This window comes from Mandrillus leucophaeus, unplaced genomic scaffold, assembly GCF_000951045.1.
Source record: "Mandrillus leucophaeus isolate KB7577 unplaced genomic scaffold, Mleu.le_1.0 Scaffold714, whole genome shotgun sequence".
NCBI lineage: Eukaryota > Metazoa > Chordata > Mammalia > Primates > Cercopithecidae > Mandrillus > Mandrillus leucophaeus.
Window position 1 is genome coordinate 196,256 of NW_012107742.1, and position 26,766 is coordinate 223,021.

At 38.4% G+C, this 26,766-nt stretch overlaps 1 protein-coding gene across 5 annotated transcripts in view; it reads left to right on the forward strand.

The window, feature by feature from the left end:
* Positions 1-26,766, forward strand: part of LOC105528348 (ankyrin repeat and KH domain-containing protein 1) — a 130,467-nt gene that overhangs the window by 20,288 nt on the left and 83,413 nt on the right. For 4 of the 5 annotated variants that reach the window (XM_011965058.1, XM_011965059.1, XM_011965060.1 and 1 more), the window contains exons 2-6: positions 13,881-14,034; positions 16,243-16,399; positions 17,901-18,048; positions 18,782-18,929; positions 23,543-23,776. In XM_011965058.1, the coding sequence (XP_011820448.1) occupies positions 13,881-14,034; positions 16,243-16,399; positions 17,901-18,048; positions 18,782-18,929; positions 23,543-23,776 (841 nt within the window). The remainder of the gene's footprint in view (positions 1-13,880; positions 14,035-16,242; positions 16,400-17,900; positions 18,049-18,781; positions 18,930-23,542; positions 23,777-26,766) is intronic. The other variant, XM_011965061.1, reaches the window with a different exon arrangement.

Below are 26,766 nucleotides of genomic sequence, written 5' to 3' on the forward strand. Positions count from 1 at the left end.
ATTCTCCTGCCTCAGCTTCCCGAGTAGCTGGGACTACAGGCGCCCGCCACCTCGCCCGGCTAGTTTTTTGTACTTTTTAGTAGAGACGGGGTTTCGCCGTGTTAGCCAGGATGGTCTCGATCTCCTGACCTCGTGATCCACCCGTCTCGGCCTCCAAAAGTGCTGGGATTACAGGCCTGAGCCACTGCGCCCGGCCGACTTTGTTATTTTTTATGGTTGTTTTGTTTATTCTGGGTTACTGGTTATATTCTTTTTCTCTTGATGTGGTCTTTAGGAGAGGTAGTAGGAGGTGTTTAATATGATGCAGAATTTGTGGTAATAAACAAATGATTCAACCCCCTCCTCCTCGCTTCCATAACATTCTATCTCTTGAAATTTCTGTACCTCTCTATATGCTATAGGTGGGGAGAAATTAATGTAATTTAAACCTGTGTTTTGCCAGACTGCTAGGAGAGCAAGTTATAGTATCAGTGTTTGTTTTTCTTTTTTTACCCCATGCATCCCCTCTTTCACAAAGCCTGAGTATACGTTTGAGAAGAAATAAGACCAAAGAGGAAGGAGATGGTTGGTTTGGGTAGTTGTCTTCTGAGTAGACTAGTCTCCAAGAAGAATATGGACAGAATTTCTTTTTCTAGGGCAATAAACAAATGGATAATTGGAATAAACTATAAAACATGGTAATTAGAGTTTTTACTTTTTTTTTTTTTTTTTTTTTTGAGACAGAGTATCGCTCTTTTCGCCCAGGCTGGAGTGCAGTGGCGTGGTCTCGGCTCACTGCAACCTCTGCCTCCTGGGTTCAAGCGATTATCCTGCCTTAGCCTCCTGGGTAGCTGGGATTATAGGGGCCGGCCACCATGCCCAGCTAATTTTTGTATTTTTAGTAGAGATGAGGTTTCACCATGTTAGCTAGACTGGTCTCAAGCTCCTGACCTCAAGTGATCCACCCACCTTGGCCTCCCAAAGTGTTGGAATTACAGGCATGAGCCATCGTTCCCGGCCGAGTTTTTGCATCTTGTAACACCTTTTTAAGGGAGGTATACATTCAATGTTTAAGTAACATACAATTTGGCTCCCAAGCCAGTATTGTCACAGTCTTATCGCTTTCTCTAATGCTTCTAGTTTTGTTAGGTTACTAATTATTTCAACTCAATGAACAATAAGAGTCTGTACTATATTTTGGTACCTATTTTACTTGGCACTTGACTGACAGGTTAACAATGAAAAGTTTATTTTCTTTTAGTTTGAAGAGACCATTATTTGAGGCTATACTTAAAATCATGGATTTGACCTATTACCAACCCCTCAACAGAATTTAGAATTATATGATGATATAGTATCATAAGTACTATTTTATATTATCTCCTTGTTGCTGATCTGTTGAAATTATTCACTCATTCTCTACAGAAGAAAATCTTGGTTAATTTGGGGTAGGGCTTCTTCATGAACTCACATTTTGCATAACAGAATTATGTCCTTTAAAGGTTAGAGTCCTTAGTAGTTTAAGAATTCTGGTTGGTATTTTAGAGTGGATCGATTGATTGATTGAGATGGAGTTTCACTCTTGTCGCCCAGGCTGGAGTGCAGTGGCATGATCTTGGCTCATTGCAACCTCCGCCTCCTGGGTTCGAGTAATTCTCCTACCTCACCCTCTTGAGTAGCTGGGATTACAGGTGCCCACCACCATGCCTGGCTAATTTTTTGTATTTTTTTAGCAGAGATGGGGTTTCACCATGTTGGGCAGGCTGGTCTCGAACTCCTGACCTGAGGTGATCTGCCGCCTCTGCCTCCCAAGGTGCTGGGATTACAGGCGTCAGTCACTGCTCCCTGCCTAGAGTGGATTTATTTATTCTCGATTATTTATTTAGAGCCTACTATTTGTTAAGCTTTGTGCTAGGCTTTGGACTATAAAGATGAAAAAAATGTGTTCCCAGCCCTTGAAGACATCAGTCTTCTAGCACTTTGGGGGGCCGAGGCACTTTATGTTCTGGGCGGATCATGAGGTCAGGAGTTTGAGACCAGCCTGACTAACATGGTGAAACCCCGTCTCTACTAAAAAAAATTAGCCAGGCATGGTGGTGCGCACCTGTAATCCCAGCTACTCAGGAGGCTGAGGCAGGAGAATCACTTGAACCTGGGAGGTAGAGGTTGCAGTGAGCCAAGGTCGCGCCATTGCACTCCAGCCTGAGTGACGGAGCGAGACTCCGTCTTGAGGGGGAAAAAAAAGACATTAGTCTTTTCAGAAATATTAATATTCCTGATAATGAAAAAAGAAGATAAATTATTGTTTATTTTTTGAGACAGGGTCTCACTCTTTCACCCAGGCTGGAGTGCAGTGGTGCGATCATGGCTCACTGCAAACTCTACCTCCTGGGTTCAAGCAATTCTCCCACCTGAAACCTCCCCTTCCATACCCTATCCCTGCAGCTGGGACTACAGGCATCCGCTGCCACACTCAGCTAATTTTAAAATATTTTTTTTGTAGAGGTGAGGTCTTGATATCTAGGATGGTTTGGAACTCCTGGCCTTAAGTGGTTCTCCTACCTTGGCCTTCCAAACTGCTGGGATTAGAGGCATGAGCCACCATGCCTAGCCTATTTATTCAAATTATATTTGTCCTTCTAAACTCCTTTTAGATATTAATAAATTGTATTTGAGTGTTCTAGGCATTGTGCACTTTAATTGCATCACCTCATTTAATTTTCTCATGGTTCTGTGACAGTCCAAGATACCAAATTCAATGTGTGGATCATTGCCCTGTGTTAGTTGGATGATCACTCTAAAGACTGATATTTGAGTGTCTTGCTTCAGGAGATTGATAGGCTCTAAGTGGCAGGTTTAAAGGGGCAGTAATTTAAAATGGAAGGATGCATAGTCCATCAGCATAAGATTGTCTTGTGCAATTTTTTGAGCAAAACCACAACTGCTCCTTATTATGTTCTGTAAACTCACCAAGCCTGTCATGCTTCAGGGCCTTTGGCACTTCTAGTTCTCTCTGTCAGGTGCATTCTCCTCTTAGATATCCATGTGGCTTCCCTTTCTCTTCTATTATGTTTCATTTAAGAGACCTTCCAACTATTAATACCTACTGTATGTATATTGCATAAACATCTCAGGCTCATTAATTCTAAAACTGAACTCTGAACTCATAATTTCCCCTTGCAGTCCACTATGATGAATGTGTCCCCCAAAGTTCATGTGTTAGAAACTTGGTTCCTAGTGCAACAGTGTTAGGAGGTTGGGCCTAATAAGAGGTGACTGAGTCATCAGGGTTTCTCACGGGAACTGGTTAACTGGTTAACTATCCTGAGTGGCTTTATTATAAAACACATTTGGCTGCCTCTTTCGTTAGCTCTCTCTCCCTTGCTGTCTTGTCATTCTGTCACTCTTTTGGCCAAAACCCTTCCCATTTTTTAGATAAAGGATCCAAATTCCTTGGTATGGCAGACATAGTTATTTAGGATTTGGCATTGTCTATCTTTCCAACTATATCCTTATACTCTATTTGCTTTTTCTATTTTAGCCATACCAAATTGCTGTAATTCTTTGAACATATCAAGCTCTTATATACCCTGGTGTATATACTTCCACTGCTTTGGCATCAAGAATAATAATAATAGCTACTATATTTATATATATATGTAATATATATATAGAGAGAGATGTATCACACACACCTCTATATATACACACACACTCATCTAGACAAGACAAGATCTTGTTCTGTCATCCAGGCTGGAATGCAGAGTCTTGATTGTGGTTCACTGTAGCCTTGAACTCCTGGGTTCAAGTCATCTTCCCGCCCCAGCCCCCCAAGTAGCTCTGACTACCACTGGTGCATGCTAGTATGTCTGGCTATTTTTAATTTTATTTTTTGTAGAGATTATATGTTCAAAGAACTACAGCAATTTGGTGTGACTAAAATACAAAAAGCAAATAGAATACAACAAAGATATAGTTGGAAAGATAGTCAAAGCCAAATCCTAAATAACTATATATGCCATACAAAGAAATTTGGATCCTTTACCTTAGAAATGGGAAGGATTTTGGCCAAAGGAGTGACATGATTGAACTGGCATTAGAGTTAGTGGGCTTGATAATGTTACATTTAATTTAAATTCCAAAGTTATTTTCTGACAATATGATTATTAGGACAGCTGTAGATTTTCTGTTCACTACACTGGTTAGTATTTGTTTTAGTTATACTCTGTTGTTTAGAAGATTCACTTCATCCACTTTGGTGTAGTGAAAAGGGTGGAAGCTTTGTTGTCTGAAACACATAGCTTCAGATCCTCACATGGTTATGTGATCTTGGGCAAGTCACTTAACATTAAGTAGTTAAATTGGTTGAATAAAATAATATATTGAAAAGGCTGATACATATGAGACATTTTATTAATAGTAGCCTATTACGTTTTTAAAGGCACTTAATAGTAGATTTTATTTATTTATTTATTTTGAGACGGAGTCTCGCTCTGTCGCCCAGGCTGGGGTGCAGTGGCCGGATCTCAGCTCACTGCAAGCTCCGCCTCCCAGGTTTATGCCATTCTCCTGCCTCAGCCTCCCGAGTAGCTGGGACTACGGGCGCCCGCCACCTCGCCCGGCTAGTTTTTTGTATTTTTTAGTGGAGACAGGGTTTCACCATGTTAGCCCATGTTGGGATGGTCTCGATCTCCTGACCTCGTGATCCGCCCGTCTCGGCCTCCCAAAGTGCTGGGATTACAGGCTTGAGCCACCGCGCCCGGCCAATAGTAGATTTTAAAGAAGAGTTTTCCTTCTCCTGTTTTCAGTTAGAGATTTCAAAAGATGCCGGGCGCAGTGGCTCACGCCTGTAATCCCAGCACTTTGGGAGGCCGAGGCGGGTGGATCACAAGGTCAGGAGATCGACACCATCCTGGCTAACATGGTGAAACCCTGTCTCTACTAAAAATACAAAAAATATTAGCCGGGCATGATGGCGGGCGCCTGTAGTCCCAGCTACTCTGGAGGCTGAGGGAAGAGAATGGCATGAACCCGGGAGGCGGAGCCTGCAGTGAGCTGAGATCAGGCCACTGCACTCCAGCCTGGGTGACAGAGCGAGACTCCGTCTCAAAAAAAAAAAAAAAGATTTCAAAAGATAATAGATTCTGTGTTAAAGCTATAGTTTAAAAATGAAGTTTTTGTGTTAGAGCAAAGTGGGGATAATTTTCTTCACCTTTAACTTATATTTAGGAAAAGCATGATGGTTCTTTCCTGTGCTACGTGAAGCTAACCAATTTTGGAAAACCCAAGATGTGATTTCTGTTTTTTATTATTTTTTATTAAGACAGGGTCTTGCACTTTTGTTCAGGCTGGAGTGCAGTGGTGTGATGATGGTTCATGCAGTCTCCACCTTCTCCAGCTCAAATGATCTTGCCGCCTCAGCCTCCGAAGTAGCTGGGATTGTAGGTATGCACCACCATGCCCAGCTAATTTTTGTTTCTTTTGTATAGACAGCGTTTCACCCTGTTGCCCAGGCTGGTTTCTGACTCCTGGGCTCAAGCAGTTTGCCCACCTTAGCCTCGTTAAGTGCTGGGATTACAGGCATGAGCCACCGCCCCAGGCCTCTTTTTGTTTTTTGAGAAGGAGAGATTGTGAGTCTGAGATTGGGTGGAAATAAAGTTTTCATTGTAGAAAGAATCTTGAGAAGCTTTTATGTTAATGAATATAGCCTTTTTATTCCAGTATTTCAAGATATTGTTGCTGAGCATATTAGGCCTTTTTGTAACAACAAATCTCACTCCTAAGTTTGTCATTATTTGGTGCTAAATTACAACAGTATTACTTTCTTCCTTTGAGTGAATCTTGGGATGGTTATGGTGGTTGCTGCTGCTGGAATTTTGGAGTACTGTGTGTTTTGCAAAAAGGAATTGTTATGTCCTTCAGTAATTACCTGTTGGAACAATGGCTCATCCTTTTTGCTGTTCTGAGTAGAGATCAACAATAGCATTCCAAAATGGTGCTGATCCTGACTTAAAGTGGAGGGCTCACATTGGGTCGGGGAAGGATAAGACATGTTGGCCTATTCAGATATACATGAGAAAAAGAGGACTAGCGAGTACATGTTTTAAAAATGTATATTTTGGATGTTTAAAATACCTTCCCATTTTAAATGATCAAATCTGAATTTCTTAAGGGAGCTTCTTTTTTTGAGACAGAGTCTCTCTCTGACACCCAGGCTGGAGTGTGGTGGCATGATCTTGGCTCACTGCAACTTCTGCCTCCTAGGCTCAAGCGATCCTCCTGCCTCAGGCCCCCTAGTAGCTGGGACTGCAGGCGCACACCACCACCCCTGGCTAATTTTTGTATTTTTGGTAGAGACAGGATTTTGCCATGTTGTCCAGGCTGCTCTCGAACTCCTAACCTCAGGTGATCTGCCCGCCTCAGCCTCCCAAAGAGCTGGAGTTATAAGGTATGAACCACTGTGCCCAGCTGGGAGCTTCATTTTTGAAGGTTGGTGAGGAGAGGTAGAATGAGATAAAGGTTTAGTCTTTCCTTGAACTTTTTCATAGCTCCAGTTGAAATTCATGAGAGTGATGATGACTACTCTTTGTTTCGTTTTTTTTTTTTTTAATTAACCAGACTAGAATATTCTTTTTATTTTTATTTTTATTGAGACGGAGTCTTGCTCTGTTGCCCAGGTTGGAGTGCAGTGTCGCGATCTTGGCTCACGGCAACCTCCACTGCCTGGGTTCAAGCGATTCTCGCACGTCAGCCTCCCGAGTAGCTGTTACTACTGGCATGCACCACGACGTCTGGCAAATTTTTTTGTATTTTTAGTAGAGACATGCTTTCGCCATGTTCGCCAGGCTGGTTTCGAACTCCTGACCTCAGGTGATCCACTAGCCTCAGCCTTCCAAAGTGCTGGGATTACAGGCATGAGCTACCATGCCCAGCCTAGAATTTTTTTTTTTTTTTTTTTTTTTTTGAGACAGAGTCTCGCTCTGTTGCCCAGGCTGAAGTGCAGTGGCACGATCTCGGCTCACTGTAACCTCCACCTCCCGGGTTCAAGCAATTCTCCTGCCTCAGCCTTGCGAGTAGCGGGGACTACAGGTGTCCGCCACCACACCCGGCTAATTTTTGTATTTTTAGTAGAGACGGGGTTTCACTATATTGGCCAGGCTGGTCTTGATTTCCTGACCTTGTGATCTGCCCGCCTTGGCCTCCCAAAGGGCTGGGATTACAGGCGTGAGCCACCGCGCCCGGCCTGGCCTAGAATATTCTTAAAGGATACCAGAAATGAAATTGTGGCTACTAATATTTGACTCTCTAACTCAAAATATAAAATTTTTTAACATGTTAAAAGTAAAAATTTCATAATCCAATTCCAAAGGCTCTGTGGAAAACAATGTATTTTTCATTTATATTTAAGAGCTTGGCTGGTGTTCTTTTTTTGTTCCCTGCATTGTATGACCACAGGACTGGAGAATACATAAACAAATATATGTAATGTACATGTTTTATGATAGAATTTTTTTTTTTACTATTAATAACTTATTTTCTCTGTTAGCTAGCAATTACTATTTCTAGAAATACAGTCTGAGAGAAGTTAACAGTTATTGACCAGTGTAATATGAGATTTTATTATTTTATTATTATAGTATAAGACTTAAAGCATATTACTATTATTGGAAGTTTTAATTATAGTGCTACATAGAAATTGTTTTAAAGTGGAAGTGAGTTTTGGTTAAATCGTAGCTGGATTAATAAATGATTTTTCAAACTAGACTTTGGCCAGAGTGACTGACTGTTCTTTTAGGTGATAATAGCTGAGTCTGTGGTAATCTCCCTTAGTAACTGTTGCATCCAGGGGTTCATTTCTGAAATGTCAAAATGGAATAAAAATGGGACACAATGCTTCTTCCCCTTCTTCCTACCGCTCCCTTTTGTTTGTTTTAGTTGAAGCTAAAAACCACACTCCCACACTCCTTGTTATATTTTACTTTATTTTATTTTAAGGCAAGAAGGAAAAATAACCTTTTGAGAAGGAAGACAAAGGTTTTTGCCTTTAGTATTTCAGGAGATATAAGGGAAAAACAGGTAGTTTTTGATGGGCCATATTCCTTTACCACTCTTTTTCCTCCACCCTTTATTCTTGTATCTAGTCACAGAGGTAGGAAAAAAGATTCTTCGGTGTTTAGAACTTGCCTTTGGCAAAAAATAATACTGCTATAAGTGGATGTATTTCTTTGCTGCTGAATGTAGCTACTGATTAGAGATGAGCTATGTAACAGTATCATTAGGCAATAAAAACATTGCTGTGATGTTTTAGCTATACGTAAGAAAGTATAAGGCTTTTATATTCATTTGCTTGATGAAGACTAATTTCGTTAGACATACTATTATTTTGGGCTTATCTGTTATATATAGACATGGTTTCTGTACTCTATCACCAAGCCTTTTGTATTAAGTATACAGAATGTATACAGAATTTGTCATATTTAATATATCTCCATGTAGCTATAAATGGTTTCCATTTTTTTTTTTTTTTTGACAGAGTCTCACTCTGTCGCCCAGGGCCCAGGTTGAAGTGGAATGGCATGATCATGGCATATAGCAGCCTCAACCTCCTGGGCTCAGGCGATCCTCCCACCTCAGTTTCCTGAGTAGCTGGAACCACAGGCACACGGCCACCATGCCTGGCTAATTTTTAAAAATTATTTTTCATAGAGACAAAGGCTCACTGTGTCGCCCAGGCTGATCTTGAACTCCTGGGCTCAAGCAGTCCTCCTCCCTCCGTCTCCCAAAGTGTTGGGATTACAGGCATGGGCCACGTGCACCCAGCCAGCTATATTTTGAAGTAATGCGAATACAATCTGAATTGTAAGAGTATGTTTCAGCAGATTTGTTAGGTAAGATATTTGTGAACTGCCAAAAGTAATCTCTCAGATATTTCCAAAATAATAAGCATAATGGGATATTTTGTCCTTTTATTGATTCCATATTGAGACAGACATTTTTAAAGTTGTAAAGAGGGTGGGACAAAGGAAACAGTAGTGCTTTTTGGGAAATCTGATTGACACAAATGTATTCATATCATTTATCTATATGATTTTGTATTAACTATAACTCATTCTGGGTTTTTTCCCACAAGTATTGTGGCTATTTAAAATTTTATCATATGGGTCAGATCTTAGATGTAAAATGCCTAAAACCACACTCAGAAGTTCAAGTTAGGGTGCTGATAAAATGCATCATATTAGATTCTCAGTATGATTCTTCCACTTTGAAAAGGTAGAGAAAATAGACACTGTGGTGAGGGACAGGACAAAAGAATTGTAATTACACAGAATCATGTTCTAAAAATTATATTTGTATGGTGGTTTATTGTTTCAAAATGCTTTTACCTTCATTACCTCATTTCAGGATTTCAATAGCACTGTAAGGTAGGTGGGACAGATAGCATCTTTGTTTATTGAGGAAGAAATGGAATGTCAGAAAGGTTGAGTATTATGTCTGAATTTACACACAATGCCTGATAGAACTGGCACTTGAACCTAATTCTCTTGATCTCCAGTGTAATGTTCTCTCTGTCTTATTACCTAATTGAAACTTGAGTTTACATCCACTGTAAGACATAGAATTAACTCAGTAAATTGTCTTATGCATTATATTTTCAGAGAAGTTATAAGCCTCTGAAGCAAGGGACACATCACCATTTTGTGTTTTTCTTCTGAAATTGATTCTACCCAAGCACTTAGGAATGTGCCATCTTATTTATGTGATACTAACATTATTGTCACCCAAGAAGTCATTGTTACTGGTTCTTTCTCTCTCTGATGGTGGTAATCAGGCAGGCAATGAACAATCTGTCACCTTTTATATGGTCTACTCAAATCTATTCCCAGTTGTTCTTTCTAGCCTAATGCCATAGTTGTATTCTAGGTACCTTATATCTTTTAAAAATTGAGATATAATTCATATGCCATAAGCTACAGCATTTTAAAGTCTACATTTCAGTGATTTTTAGTATATTTACAAGGTTGTGTAGCAATCACTACTATCTAATGCCAGAACAATTTTCATCAATCCAAAAAGAAACTTCAGACTCATTTACGGTCGCTCCTATTCTTCCCTTCTCCTCTCCCCAGGCAACCTATTATTGTCTTTCTCTATGGATTTGCCTATGCTGGACATTTATATAAAGGGGATCATATACTGGGACCTTTTGTGTCTCCTTTCTTTCACTAAACATAATGTTTTCAAGGTTCATCTATATCATGTACTTGTTCTTTCTGATGGCTGTGTAATATTCAATTGCATGGATATGTATCACATTTTGTTCATCTACTGATGGATATTTGGGTTGTTTCTACTTTTTGGCTGTTATAAAGAACGCAACTATGAACATTTGTGTTTGAGTTTTTGTATGAACATGTATATTTTTAATTCTCCTAGGTGTATACCTAAGAAGTAGAATTATTGGGTCATATGGTAATTCTATGTTTAACTTTTGAAGAACTATCAAACTGTTTCCACGGTGGCTACACCACTGTTTCCACCAGCAATGCAGAAAGACCTTATATTAATTTCTTTTTTTTTTTTTTTTTTTAGAGACTGTCTTGCTCTATCATCCACGGGGAATGCAGTGGTACAATCATAGCTCAGTGTAACTTTGAACTTCTGGGCTCAAGTGATCCACCTCAGCCTCATGAGTAGCTGGGACTCCAGTTTTCTGCCACGATGCTAGGTTAATTTAAAATTTTTTGTAGAGACAAGGTCTCACTAGGTTCCCAAGCTGGTCTTAAACTTCTGGCCTCAAATGATCCCACCACCCTGGCTTCCCAAAGTGCTGGGTTTATAGACATGAGTCACTGCTGGGCTCGTACCTTACATTTTTTTAGTGGACCATTCATCTCCAAGCCCCACCCCCTCCTCCCCCCAAAAATACGAGTGCAGTGCCACAATCTCAGCTCACTGCAACCTCTGCCTCCTGGGTTCAAGCGATTCTTGTGCCTTAGCCTCCCATATAGCTGATTACAATCATGTGCCACCACACCCAGCTAATTTTGTACTTTTAGTACAGACAGGGTTTCGCCATGTTGGCCAGGCTAGTCTCAAACTCCTGGCCTCAAGTGATCTGTCCGCCTTGGCTTTCCAAAGTGTGGAATTACAGGTGTGAGCCACCACACCCGGCCTCCAAGCCTATTTTTTATTTCATTTTCTGCCTCTATCTGATAATATACTTCCTCTTCTGCCCACCTCTACCCCTATGTCTAACTACCTATTGAAATTCTGTGCATCCTTCAAAGCCTAATTCAAATGCTGCTTCTTGTGCAAAGCCTTCACAGGTTACTAGGGCTGGAAGTGATTTCTCCCTCATTAGTGCATATAGTTGTATCATTTCTTTCTCTTTGAGGCCTTTTGTAATAGTTGTTAGAGTCTTTCTTATTTCTTCTACCACATTTTTGTATTATCATAGTGAGAGAGATATATATATCTAAAATGGGCCTTTAGTAAATATTGGATAAATGAATGAGAGACTACTGGAAATCCTTAACTTGGCTTTTTAAAATGTTACAGGAGACATATAATATTTATAAAATTGGAATATTAATATCTGAATACCATTTTAAATAATTTTATAATTTTTCCACTGGAATGATGTTTTTACCTGTCCTCCCAACTGGCAGGTATGTATATCTACAAATATCTCCTAATTTCTTGGCCTTGCATTAAGCTGTTGTATGAGCAGTTGCCTTTCAAGGTCATTTGACAACTGGTTGCCTGCATTTATCTATTGGATCTGGCATCTTTGTCTGTAGTTACATGTTAAAGAAGCTGTGTTACAGTACAGCTCAATGTTTTTAGGTCTGAAGTTAAAGATTCATTTTGTAAAATTATAGTACATCATTAGATAATAAAATAAATCTAAATTATTTTAACTTTACTGTCTTTATTAGGCTATATTTATTTGGTGTCCATTGTGAAAATTGATGACCAACTAGCCAGATATGCCAAATAATGTAGTCCAGATACTGTGATCCTTTGTTTATAAATGTGTGATATCCTAGTGGTTAAAAGCATGGACTCTGTAGGTATGTGGCCTGAGTTTGAAACCTTACTTTTTTTATTTGTTAGCTGTGTGACTTTGAAGAAGTACTTAATCTTTCTGTTCCTGATGTTTTTCTCTATCTACAAATATGTTAACTTTCCCTGGCTATACATATTTACATATTATAATAATATATATGTAGTGTATATATTATACAAATTATATATGCCATACATGTTATATTATATATGTATATTATATACATTACATATAATATGTAAATAATATACATATTACATATTATTCATGAGTACTCATGTTCATATTTACATATATACACATATATACATTTAGCAAAATAAGAATCATACTATTTTGAATCTTGTGCATTTTACTTAATTTTATTAATACTCTCATATGCCATTAAATATGCTTCAAAAACATTTTTTTTTAATTTTTTATTTCTTCTCACAGCTGAACCAGTGGTCACAAAAACATTGTTTTTAATGACTGCATAGTAGTCCATCATGTAAATGTATAACATGTGTTTATCAAATTCTATATTATAGTTTTTCCTCATTTTTGGAATTTCAGTTAATGCTGCAGTGAACATCCTTGCACATTAATTTTTGTCTGGCTTTCAGATAATTTTTTAGTGAGTTTTTAAAGGTATTTGATACACATTTCCAAATTGCTTCCCAGAAGGATTGTATATTAATTTTATTTAAGAAAATTCATTTTGAATTAATTTTATTTGAAACTGGAGCGTTACATGTTTATTTTTGTAAGTTGATTTTTGCTCATACATTCCTTCATTTCAACAAATATGTATTAAATTCATACTATGTGCCAGGTATTCATAGGCCCAAAGTATAGCACTGTAAACAAAGTACAGTTTTTAATCTCATGGAGTGTTCCTGTCTAAAGGACTCCAGGTATCAGTGGGTTAGTTTTTGTTTTCCCTTATTTCAGAGTCAGAATTGAATAAATTATTTAGAAAAGAGGAAAACTTTTCTCTTAATGACCTATCTATGCTATCAAGTTTTTTTTTTTGTTTTTTTTTTTGTTGTTGTTGTTGTTTATATTCTATCTAGTCTATATAGATTTTCTCAGGATTACGTTCGTGTACTTGTTTCAATAAAAAGTAAACGCTTTTATTTTTATTTTTTGAGATGAAGTTTTTGCTCTATTGCCCAGTCTGGAGTGCAATGGCATGATCTCGGCTCACAGCAACCTGCATCTTCTCCTGGGTTCAAGCAATTCTTCTGCCTCAGCCTCCTGAGTAGCTGGGATTACAGGCATCCCCCACCACGCCCGGCTAATTTTTGTATTTTTAGTAGAGATGAGGTTTCACCATGTTGGCCAGGATGGTCTCACAAACTCTTGACCTCATTACAGGTGTGAGTCATTAAAAACAACCTCGTTACACCGTGCCCAGCCCCTGCTGTTTTTTGGTATTATTATTATTATTGTTATTTTTTAATAGATACGGGGTTTCACCTTGTTGCCCAGGCTGGTCTCAAACTCATGAGCTCAAGCGATCTGCCCATCTAGCCCTCCCAAAGTGCTAGGATCACAGGCGTGGGCCACTGTGACCGGCCTTAATATTGCTTTTCATGCTCTGTATTAGTCACAGAAGATACAATGCTCTTGAGGAAACTTTAGTGTATGTGTGTTATACCTGTAGTCATGTCTGAAGGTAAACAGTCACAATGTCCTTTGAAGTCCATTCCCATACACCCTTGTTTCTATAATAATTTTTCTGCTTATATTTAAGTTCTAATTAAGAAGTCATATTACCTTAAATTGTAGTTATTCTAATCATATTGATATCAGTTTCATGGATATTGCATCTTTATTTCATTAATAGGTTGAATCATTTATTTTGGACCAAGAAGATCTGGATAACCCAGTGCTTAAAACAACATCAGAGATATTCTTATCAAGTACTGCAGAAGGAGCAGACTTACGCACTGTGGATCCAGAGACACAGGCACGACTAGAAGCATTGCTAGAGGCAGCAGGTACTTTATTTTTTGTTTTATCTTTTTCATCTCTTTAAAAGTCTAGATCTCTTTACAGAGTTACGTGGGATTACCCCAAAATTCTATGACATTATACAAAATTTAAAATCTCTAAAATTTATTTTTCTTTTTATCTCCCGAAGAAAATGTTCACATTTTGTATTTCTGGGCTCAACTCTTATATTTTTAAGGTATTAAGATAATCAGCATCCTGGCGCAGTGGCTCATGCCTGTAATCCCAGCACTTTGGGAGGCCGAAGCAGGCGGATTGCCTGAGCCTCAGGAGTTTGAGACCAACCTGGGGAACGTGGTGAAACCCTGTCTCTACTAAAATAGAAAAAAATTAGCCGAGTGTGTTGGTGTGCGCCTGTAGTCCCAGCTACTCGGGCGACTGAAGCAGGAGAATTGCTTGAACCCTGGAGGTGGAGGTTGCAGTGAGCTGAGATCACTCCATTGCACTCCATCCTGGGCAACAGAGCGAGACTCTGTTTGGAAAAAAAAAAAGAAAAAAAAAATAATCGGCTAGTTATCAAAGAAAACTTACCTGTTAGCCATTATAAAATAAAAATGTGGGAGATAAATTTAGTTAATCATTTATGACTTCTTTATCTGTACTGATTTAGGGAGCTGCATATTGATTACTTGTGTATTCGCTTTATGTTTAACTTGATTTTAAATAGCTAATTTTTTTATGTGTAATACACATTATAAAACAGCTAAAGTGATATGAAATATATTAAGTAGATAAAAAAACCTTCCCATTTTCTGTCAAGGTTTACATATACTTCTAGACTTTTCTCCTTGTGGTGATATAAATACATGTATATGTTTGAATATATATGATTGTTAAAAACGAAGTAGGATCATAATACACAAAATACAACTTTTTTTCCCCATATGATTTATTGTGGGCATCCTTCCATGACAGTTTATATTGATCTTTCTCTTTTTATTGAAGGGTACCATAATATTCTGTTGCTTGGATGAATCATAATTAATTTTACCAATTTTAGCTTATATCCAGTTTTTTAATATCACAAATAATGCTATAGTTTATAGCCTTATATATCGGTAACGTTTCTTATTTGTGCAAGTATCTCTTTAGGACAGAATTTTAGAAAGTGTTATCAATGGGTAAGAATATATTTGCATTTAAAATTTTGGCAGCTGACTGGGCGCCATGGCTCATGCCTGTAATCCCAGCACTTTGGGAGGCTGAGGCAGGCGGGTCACTTGAGGTCAGGAGTTTGAGACCAGCCTGGCCAACATGGTGAAACCTCGTCTTTACTTAAAAAACACAAAAATTAACTGGCTGTGGGGGCACACACCTGTAATCCCAGCTACTCGAGAGACTGAGGCAGGAGAATCGCTTGAACCCAGGAGGCGGAGGTTGCAGTGAGCCGGGATCGTGTCACTGCACTTCAGTCTGGGTGACAGAGCAAGACTCCGTCTCAAAAAATAAATAAGTAAAATAAAAATTTGACAACCATTATTAAATTAGTCCCTCAGGTTTGTGCCTGTATTTATTTCTTTATTCACTCAAAAATCAACAGTTTTTGAGAGGGCCTCACACCTCAGACATTGTTTTGTCAGTTTCATAAATGAAAAATACCTCACCATTTTAGTTTGCATTCATTTTATATTATTAGTAAATTGTGTGGTAGCTCTTTATAAATGGTGATATAAATTCATTGAGTGTTGTGTATATAATTTTTTAATTTTAATTTTATTTGTAAGAATGAATTTAATTTAAAATGTGGCCCCGGAAGATGGTTGTGACCAAAGGAAGAAACAATTGAATTGTTTGTTATAATATTAGAGACTATCCCCCCTCTGAAGATACTACTGAAAATAGTACAATCAGATATTCTATACTAGAGATCTTATGGTGTGACTATGTATTTTGAGAGAAATCTCATTTATTTGATACAGTTAGCATCATGTGAAGTTACATATGGATTAGGTAGAGGACAAATTAATATGTGCATTGTAAAGGTAGAAAGACTAAAACATAGGTGGTTATGCCATGGCCTTTTGACATTAGTGGCAGAATTGAAATGATGAACCTTATCTTCTGTCACCCTAACCTATGGATTCTATGCCATTTCTTTTTCCTAGATAATAGTGTTTAGAAATGTAATTACAATTTGCACTTTTATACTTTTTTTTTTTTTCCTGCACTACCTGATTGATTGATGCACACTGAAGGAATTGGAAAATTGTCAACTGCTGATGGTAAAGCTTTTGCAGATCCTGAAGTACTCCGGAGACTGACATCCTCAGTTAGTTGTGCACTGGATGAAGCTGCTGCTGCACTGACACGGATGAAAGCAGAAAACAGCCACAATGCAGGACAAGTGGACACGTATGTGTTTAATGACTTTTGGGAATTAGACATTTTCTTGAGTAGATTTTGGGAAAGTAGCGAATTTTGGTTGAATATATCTTTTGGTGGAACTTATAAACTTTATTTAGCTGGATGGATATTACATTTTAAGTGGATATATAAATGTATATGTATTATGTAGCTATAAAAATGGATATTTTTGTTTCTTCATTCAGCTCTTATTCATTGAGCATTCTTGTGGAATGTATTACACTAGAATCTATGAGAAATCCAAACTGAATAAGATCTGTTTTCCAGTTATAAGGAAGTTACTTATTCTAAAAGTTATTATAGTAAACTCTAAACTGATTGCTTGAGTACTAATACATGAAACGAGTTACTAATGCAGTAGTCTAGTTGCTTGCTACTCAAATATGGTCCATGGGCTAGCAGTATCAGCATCACCTCAGAGCTTGTGAGAAATGCAGGATCCCAGACCCTACTCCATGTCTACTGAATCAGAATCTGCATTTTAACAAGAAATAGGAGTAACTCGTACACATTAAAGTTTGAGACTCAGTGGTCTAGTTAGTCATTCTGTGGTAAAATAGTTTTCTTAGATTTTCGCCTTCACTGTTACTAAGTAAAAATTTCAGCCATAGGATTATATCCCAAAATATCTTTGGGAATCGTTATATAAATAGAGTTTAAAAACTTGTGCATCTAATACAGGGGTGTCCAAATTTTGGGTTCCCTGGGCTACATTGGAAGAAGAAGAATTGTCTTGGGCCACACATAAAATACAACTACTAGAGGCTGGGCTTGGTGGCTCATGTCTGTAACCAGGCACTGTGGGAGGCTAAGGTGGGTGGATCACTTGAAGCCAGGAGTTCAAAACCAGCCTGGACAACATGGTGAAAACTCATCTCTCCTAAAAATACAAAAATTAGCCAGGTATGGTGGCACACATCTGTAATCCCAGCTACTTGAGAGGCTAAGACACAAGAATCACTTGAACCTGGGAGGTGGAGGTTGCAGTGAGCCAAGATTGTGCCACTGCATTCTAGCCTGGTCAACAGAGTGAGACTCTGTCTCAAAAACAAAACAAAACAAAATACAAACACTAATGATAGCTGATGAGCGAAAAGAAAAAAAGTTGCAAAAAAATTTCATAATGTTTAAAGAAAGTTTACAAATTTGTGTTGGGTTTCTTTCAAAGCTGTCCTGGGCCATGGGTTGGACATGCTTGGTCTAATGCTTTAAAAAACTTTATTTAAAATTTGTTATAATATGTTAGGAGATTTTAAAAGATAAAAATGACAGCTGATTTCAAATTCACTCACTGGCTTTCTGGCTTGGTTGATAAACATGAATAATTGAAGTTCCAAACAAGATGCTCAGCAAGTAATATGTTCATATAATTTTTTTCTCTTACTGTATTAACATTTTTCTTTGTGTGATTATTTATATTTAATATAATTTATCATAGGACCCCTGAGTCTTTTTGTTTCAGTTAATTGTTGAATGGTTTTGTTTCCAGTCGCAGTCTAGCAGAAGCTTGTTCAGATGGGGATGTTAATGCTGTTCGTAAATTGCTAGATGAAGGCAGAAGTGTAAATGAACATACAGAAGAAGGAGAAAGCCTGCTGTGTTTGGCTTGTTCAGCAGGGTATTATGAATTAGCACAAGTAAGCAGAAATAATATTTAGTGATTAAAATTGTGGAAGGGTTTTGATGTTTTATTTATTTTTGTCACTTATAAGATAGATTATAATTAGAGGCCAGAGTCTTCTCTTCCTCCATCCCCCTTCCCTTTTTGGTAATAGGTAAAGTAGAAACAGATACACAGTTTATTTTGTTGCCTGTACATGCAACTGAGAATGGTCCGTTTTTCTGCCACTTACTCAAAGCTAATCCTAATGATTAAGAAACAAATAGATATAATAATAATTTTAAATTTGTCCTTTGAAATAATATACAACTATAATGGAAAGTAGTCATTATTTTCATCACATTCAGGTTACCCCAATTCTTTTAATTTTTTTTCCTTCTATGTTAGAACAGTACTGGGAATTAACCATGTTTTTACCAGTTTCTGTCTTGTGAGTATAGTTGAGTATAGTGTTCTTTAGCTAGATAACCTCAAGCATAACATTCTTTGACAAGAACCATCACATTTTATAATAGGATGGCTAATATGATTGTGTACTTTATTTAAATATTAATATGTAATGATATTGTAAAATACAGCGTGTAACCTGGCATGTTGAGCAGTGAAAATTGGCGTAATTTTTTCAAAAGGTCATATTGATTTTTCCTCACCCCTATTCTAGAATATCTTCAGAGATTCAGTATATTCTCTAGAAATACTATTGAATAGTAAGAATTAACAATTTCTCTGTGTGTATATGTGTTTTAAAGGTATTGCTTGCTATGCATGCTAATGTTGAAGATCGAGGGAATAAAGGAGACATAACTCCCCTGATGGCAGCTTCCAGTGGAGGTTACTTAGATATTGTGAAATTATTACTTCTTCATGATGCTGATGTCAACTCCCAGTCTGCGACAGGTATGTAGAAAATGATGTCTTAATTGGGAGAAAAAATCAACATAATTGTTACCTGAGAGAGAGAAAAATTAGATTTCTGAGGAAAACCAGTATAAACCTACAGAAAAATCTTAGCCCTTATGTAGAATCTTTGAGTAAAATACAAAGCAATTTGATATCCTCAAAAGTCTTTAAAAACACACTTAAATTCTCCTTTAGTCAAGATTGGGTTTTTGTGGTATGAACATAATGGAATATTATTCAGACTTAAAAAAAGGAGGAGATCCTGCCATTTGCCACAGCATGGATGGACTTGAAGGACATTATGCTAAGTGAAATAAGCCAGACACAGAAAGAAAAGTATTGCATGATCTCACTTTTTTTTCCCCACATTCTTATGGACATATGTATGCATGATCTCATTTACATGTGGAATATTAAAAATTTACGAAAAGAGTTAAATATATAGAGATAAGACATTGTTTACCAAGTCAGGGGTGGGGAGAAGAAAGGGGAGAAGAAATGGGAGAAGTAGGTAAAAGGATACAAAGTAGCAAATATGTGGAATGAACAAGTCAAAAAGTCTGTACAACATGAGGACTATAATTAATAATAGTGTATTCAGGATTTTTTGCTAAATGAGTAGATTATGTTGCTCTTGCCACAGGGGGCAAAATTGGGTAACTATGTGAGAAAAATGTTAATTTGTTCTTTTTTTTTTTTTTTTTTTTTTGAGACGGAGTCTCCCTCTGTCGCCCGGGCTGGAGTGCAGTAGCCGGATCTCAGCTCACTGCAAGCTCCGCCTCCCGGGTTTAGGCCATTCTCCTGCCTCAGCCTCCCGAGTAGCTGGGACTACAGGCGCCCGCCAACTCACCCGGCTAGTTTTTTGTATTTTTTTTAGTAGAGACAGGGTTTCACCGTGTTAGCCAGGATGGTCTCGATCTCCTGACCTCGTGATCCACCCGTCTCGGCCTCCCAAAGTGCTGGGATTACAGGCTTGAGCCACCGCGTCCGGCCAATTTGTTCTATAGTAACCATTTTATTATGTATGTGTCTTACAACAACATGTCACGTACCTTATGTATGTAATATATATGGAGGCAAAATTTATAAACTGTATTTCTTATAATTCTTTATCTTCAATACAAAACCCTTTAGATTATAGATAAACCTGAGTGTTTACCCTATAGGGTTTTACATGTTGAGTTTGCGGAATACATTTACTAATAAGATTTTTAAATTATTTATTTATTTATTTATTTTTGAGATGGAGTCTCACTCTGTCACCCAGGCTGGAGTGCAGTAGCACGATCTCGGCTAACTGCAACCTCCGCCTCCCGGGTTCAAGAGATTCTCCCACCTTAGCTTCCCAGGTAGCTGGGATTGCAGGCACGTACCTCTACTCCTGGCTAATTTTTTGTACTTTTTTAGTAGAGACGGGGTTTCACCATGTTGGCCAGGCTGGTCTTAAATTCCTGATCTCATGTGATCTGCCCACCTCGGCCTCCCAAAGTGCTGGGATTACAGACGTGAGCCACCAAGCCTGGCTGAGATATTCTTGTATAGCAAGAGTCCCCAACCTTTTTGACACCAGAGACAATTGGAAGACAATTTTTCCACGCATGGGGGAAGGAGAGGGGGATGTTTTCAGGATGAAACTGTTTCACCTGAGATAGTCAATTGTCTCATAGGAGTGTGCCACCTAAATCCCTCGCCCATCATTCATTTGAACTGAGCAGCTTTGTGCATACTACAGTTGGAACCTTTGAAAGTGGCTCCCTGTATTAATTAAATACAGAAAATATCTCTTACATTTACATAAAAGAAAACAGTTAATTTTAGAGCATGTTGGTGAACCACCAGATTGATTTACTTTTTTATCTGATTATGAAAATAATATATGCTAACTATAAGAACATTTGAGAAATGCAGAGAAGTAGGAAGAATAAAAGATAACTCTCCCATAAACTCTGTGGCACAGAAGTCACTGCTATTACTATATTAGTTTAGTTCCTTCCAGTATTTTTGATGTATAAAATTATGTAGTTGAAATTATACCCTATGTGCAATTTTGTTTGACTTCACTTATTTTCTATTTTATTAACTTTTTTTTTTTTTGGAGTCTTGCACTGTTGCCCAGGCTGGAGTGCAGTGGTGCAATCTTGGCTCACTGCAAGCTCCACCTCCCGGGTTCATGCCATTCTCCTGCCTCAGCCTCCCTAGTAGCTGGGACTACAGGCGCCCGCCACTACACCTGGCTAATTTTTTGTATTTTTAGTAGAGATGGGGTTTCACCATGTTAGCCAGGATGGTCTCGATCTCCTGATCTCATGATCCGCCTGCCTCGGCCTCCCAAAGTGCTGGAATTACAGGCATGAGCCACTGTGCCAAGCCTATTTTATTAGCTTTTCAACAAACTTTTTTAAAGGTTACATAATATTTCCTTAAATTGATATACCACCAATTTTAGGGGCAGAGGGCGTTAACTGGTTGTGAACAACAGCAAAATATGTTAAATTAAGATGATAAAATAAATTGCTTTGTTCTGGTTAACAGTATTATGCTATATACACACTCCTTTGAAAAATACTCTAAAAAGAGGATGCCGCCATCAAGGAAGTTTTAAATTTCTCCTTGAGGATTCTTGGTGATCATCAAATTCAGTTGTTTTTAAGGTTGTTTTCTGTCAAATAACGCTAACTTCAAGCCAAACAGTTTATGGAAGCACAGATATAATATTACACAGATAAAAGAGGAGTTGATCTAAAGTAGAGATAGTTGGGGGCTTTAATTTCTGGAACCTAGGTCTCCCCATCTTCTGTGCTGAGGAACTTTTTGGAAGCGGGGGATTCTAAAGTTCTTTGGAAGACATTTTGAAAACCACCATATTGTTATCAGTACCTTTATTTTTAAAAAGTAGGTGAACATTTTGAGAGAGAAAAGGGCTTGACTGAGATGAAGTCCCCCTGTCTTTTTTTTTTTTTTTTTCTTAGGTGAAATAGATACACTATGTAGAAGGAAGGGATTATTATATACAATGCAGTAAGCACATGTTCTTTGATGGGCTGCTCCGTACACTCTCCATGTGGCCATTTAAGACGTTCTTCTCAAATCCCACACATATCCCTCCTCACTTCCACTGATTGCCTTAACTCATACTTCATACTTCATTGGGAAAATAGAAATTTCCGGAAGGAAATTGCATCATCTTCTCACCAATAATTTCTAGTCAATGAACATATTTTAATTAGTTCATTCATTTTGTTTCAGTAGGTTGCACCTACTGCCTGCATGTCAGAATCGCTTAAGAGAGCTGGTTAAAAATACAGGTTCTCAGGAGTCTTCCTTCTGTACTGCAAAGCAGTCAGTCTCAGGAGAGACCAGGGGTGATAAACCATAGCTCTGTATTGCAGCTCTCTGAGGGGATGTGGTCACTCTTCTAGTCACCTGCTTTTACTTAATGCATTTTGTTTGATGCCAGATGTCCTTTCTGCCTTTAGGAATCCTACTTAACTTTTGAGGCCCAGTCCAAATGTAGCTGCTGATGCTTTTTTAAAAAACAAACAAAAAATTCCAGTTTTTTGAGATATAATTCATATAGCATAAAATTCACTTGATTTAAGTATACAATAATGATTTTTAGTAAATTTATAGTTGTACAATCATCAGTACAATCTAATTGTAGAATATTCCCATCACCACAGAAAGATCTCTATGCCCATTTGGAGTCACCTCAATTATTCAGACAACTATTAATCTACTTTCTGTCTCTATAGATTTACTTTTCTGGATATTTTATATTGTCCAGATCTTTATAATATATAGTCTTTTGTACTGGGCTTTCCGGAAAGTCTTTGTATTGGGCTCAAGTGATCCTCTCACCACCTGCCTCTAGAGTAGCAGGGACTACAGGGGTATGCCACCATGCCTGGCTCAGTTTTTTTTAGTAGAGATACTGTGTTGCTCAGGCTGGTCTCAGACTCCCTGGGTTCAAGCAATCCTTCCACCTTGGCCTCCCAAAGTGCTGGGATTACAGGTGTGAGCCATTGTACCTGGCCAGAAAATCATTTAATTAGTAAGAAAATTGGCCGGGCACAGTGTAATTGGCATAATTGGCAGATTATGCCTGTAATCCCAGCACTTTGGGAGGCCGAGGCAGGTGGATTGCCTGATGTCAGGAATTTGAGACCAGCCTGCCAACATGGTGAAACCCTATCTCTACTAAAAATATAAAAATTAGTGGGGCATGGTGGTGGGCACCTGTAATCCCAGCTACTTGGGAGGCTGAGGCAGGAGAATCACTTGAAGCTGGGAAGCGGAGGTTGCAGAGAGCCAAGATCGTGCCATTGCACTCCAGCCTGGGCAACAGAATGAGACTCTATCTCAAAAAAAAAAAAAAAAATTAAAGTGATGCTTCTAACCAATGATAATGAAAAAAAGTTGAGATAGTAGTTGTAGTGATTTGTGTAAGGGAATTGAAGAGGTATACGTAGAGCATTAGCATAATCATAATTGTATCTCTTCTGTCATGATTTTATATTTCTTTTTATTATGTTTTTTAAAATCTTTTATTTATTTTTATTTTTTAAATATGTATTCTGCTCGTGTATTATATTTCTTTTTCTTCTTTTTAGGAAACACCGCACTAACTTATGCCTGTGCTGGAGGATTTGTTGACATTGTTAAAGTGCTCCTTAATGAAGGTGCAAATATAGAAGATCATAATGAAAATGGACATACTCCCTTAATGGAAGCAGCCAGTGCAGGTCATGTGGAAGTTGCAAGAGTTCTTTTAGATCATGGTGCAGGCATCAACACTCATTCTAATGAATTCAAAGAAAGTGCTCTTACACTTGCATGCTACAAAGGTACTTAATATATGTATGAATATTTATAATGTTTTTCATAACCACTTTGATGATTTGAGTATTGAGTATTTGAGTTACTTTATGTTGCTTATGTTTTCCCTGTGCTATAAAATTATCTAGTTTATAAGAAATTATATAGAAGATCTATTTTAGTCTGTATCGCCTATAATATAGTTTTCTAGTGTATGTTTATTATTTTAATTCAGATTACTACTTAGCTTAGATTTAGAGGGTTTCCATTTTTTGCTAAGTTTTATTTTATATGATTTTTCCATGTTTATTTAAAAAATAGTACATGCCGGCCGGGCGCAATGGCTCAAGCCTGTAATCCCTGCACTTTGGGAGGCCAAGATGGGCAGATCACGAGGTCAGGAGATCGAGACTATCCTGGCTAAATGGTGAAACCCTGTCTCTACTAAAAAATACGAAAAACTAGCCGGGCGCGGTGGTGGGTGCCTGTAGTCCTGGCTACTCGGGAGGCTGAGGCAGGAGAATGGTGTAAACCTGGGAGGCGGAGCTTGCAGTGAGCTGAGATCTGGCCACTGCACTTCCAGCCTGGGCGACAGAGTGAGACTCCGTCTCAAAAAAAAAAAAAAAAAAATAGTACATGCCAAAGTAATAATACACACAATACTGAAAACCTGAAAAACACAGAGTAACACAAAGAAAAGATTTTTTTTTTTTTGAGACAGAATGTCGCTCTGTTACCCAAGCTGGAGTGCAGTGGCGCGATCTCAGCCCACTGCAACCTCTGCCTCCCGGACTCAAGTGATTCTCGTGCCTCGGCCTCCCAAGTAGCTGGGACTACAGGCATGCACCACCATACCTGGCTAATTTTTGTATTTTTAGTAGAGACAGAGTTTCACTATGTTGGCCAGGCTGGTCTTGAACTCCTGACTTTAAGTAATCCTCCTGCCTTAGCCTCCCAAAGTGCTGGGATTACAGGCGTGAGCCACCACACCCAGCTAAAGAAAATAAATTTTAAAATGACATGTAATGCTACCATCTAAAGATAAAAAAGCATGTAAACAATACTTTAGTATATACATTTCCAATTTGTTTTTAAGTATGTTTATAAACAAACATATATATATATTTTAAACAAAACAGTTATACGCTAACAGTTTTATAATCTACTTATTTTATTTAGCACTATATCATGGACATTTTTCATCTCAATAAATATTCTTTATTTTTTATTTTTCATTTATTATTATTATTTTTTTGAGACAGAGTTTGACTCTTGTTGCCCAGGCTGGAGTGCAATGGCACGATCTTGGCTCACTGCAACTTCCACCTCCTGGGTTCAAGTGATTCTTCTATCTCAGCCTCCCGGGTAGCTGGTATTACAGGTGCATGCCACCATGTCTGGCTAATTTTTGTATTTTTAGTAGAGACAGGGTTTCATCATATTGGTCAGTCTGGTCTTCTGGCCTCAAATGATCCACCTGCCTTGGCCTCCTAAAGTGCCAGGGTTATAGGCGTGAACCACCATGCCTGGCTTATTTTTTATTATTTATAGAGACAGAGTTTTCCTCTATCACACAGGATGGAGTGCAGTGTCACTGTCATAACTCACTGCAGCCTCAAACTCCTGGGTTCTAGCTATCCTCCTGCCTCAGCCTCCTGAATAGCTAGGATTACAGACTCACACCACCATACCCAGCTAATTTTATTTTTATTTTTTTGTAGAGATGGAAGTCTCACTATGTTGCCCAGGCTGGTCTCAACCTCCAGGTCTCAAGTGATCTTCCTACCTCAGACTCCCAAAATGTTAGGATTACAGGTGTAAGCCACCATGCCTGGGCTCAACAGATATTCTTACAATGTAACTTTTGATGGTTATATACTATTTCGCTATTTCATTTAGGATTAAAATTGGTTGCATATGTCACAAAATCTAAATTAATGATTTGAGCGAAAGAGAAATCCAAGGGTAAGCCATTTAGGGCTAGTATGGCAGTTCTATTGTCATCAAGAGCTCATAATTCTATTTTTCTGCTCTACTATCCTAGTATGTGGTTTGTATCCTCATGGTTACAATGAACCTATAAACCAAGATGATAGCTAGGACCCCAGCAGTTCACATTCTAGGAAAGACGTTAAGGGCAAAATAAGGAGTGCCTCTCAATTTAGTAACTCCCTTTAAAGAGTATTCCTAGGTGTGCAGCCTTATAACTACCACTTGGCTGCACAATGAGATAGTTATATGTATCTCATTGGCTACACATAGCTGCAAGAGGGGCAGAGAAATATAGTCTTCTAGTCAGGTATGTTGCTGCCCAGATGAAATTGGAGTTCTGTTACTAAAAAAGAATAAGAGAACGCTGGGTGCGGTAGCTCACACCTATAATCCCAGCACTTTGGGAGACTGAGGCAGGAGGATCTCTTGAGGCCTAGATCAGTCCTAGCTACTCAGGCAGCTGAGGTGGATGGATCCCTTAAGCTTTGGAGTTCAAGGCTGCAGTGAGCTATGATCATGCCACTGCACTATAGCCTGGGCAACAGAGACCTCGTCTCTAAAAGTGAGAAAGAATAAGAGAATGGAGATTAGATAGGAAACTAGCAGTCTCTGCCAAATACATCAAATAGATGTACCATAATTGCCTATTTTTGGACACTTAAATTGTTCCCAGGTTTTCACTATTATTGAAAATACTGATAACATCCTTGTGCAGACATTTTTGTGTAATCTCTGATTATTTCCTTAGGATAAATTCCTGGAAGTGGAATTTCTGGGTCAAAGGGTATGGATATTTTTAAGGGTTTTGCTACATATTGCCAAATTGCCTTCTAGAAAGGTTCAAGCAATTTATACTCCCTCCGACAATGTTTGAGAGTGCCCTGGCCGGGCGCGGTGGCTCACGCCTGTAATCCCAGCACTTTGGGAGGCCGAGGCGGGGGGATCACAAGGTCAGGAGATCGAGACCATGGTGAAACCCCATCTCTACTAAAAATAGAAAAAATTAGCAGGGCACAGTGGCAGGCGC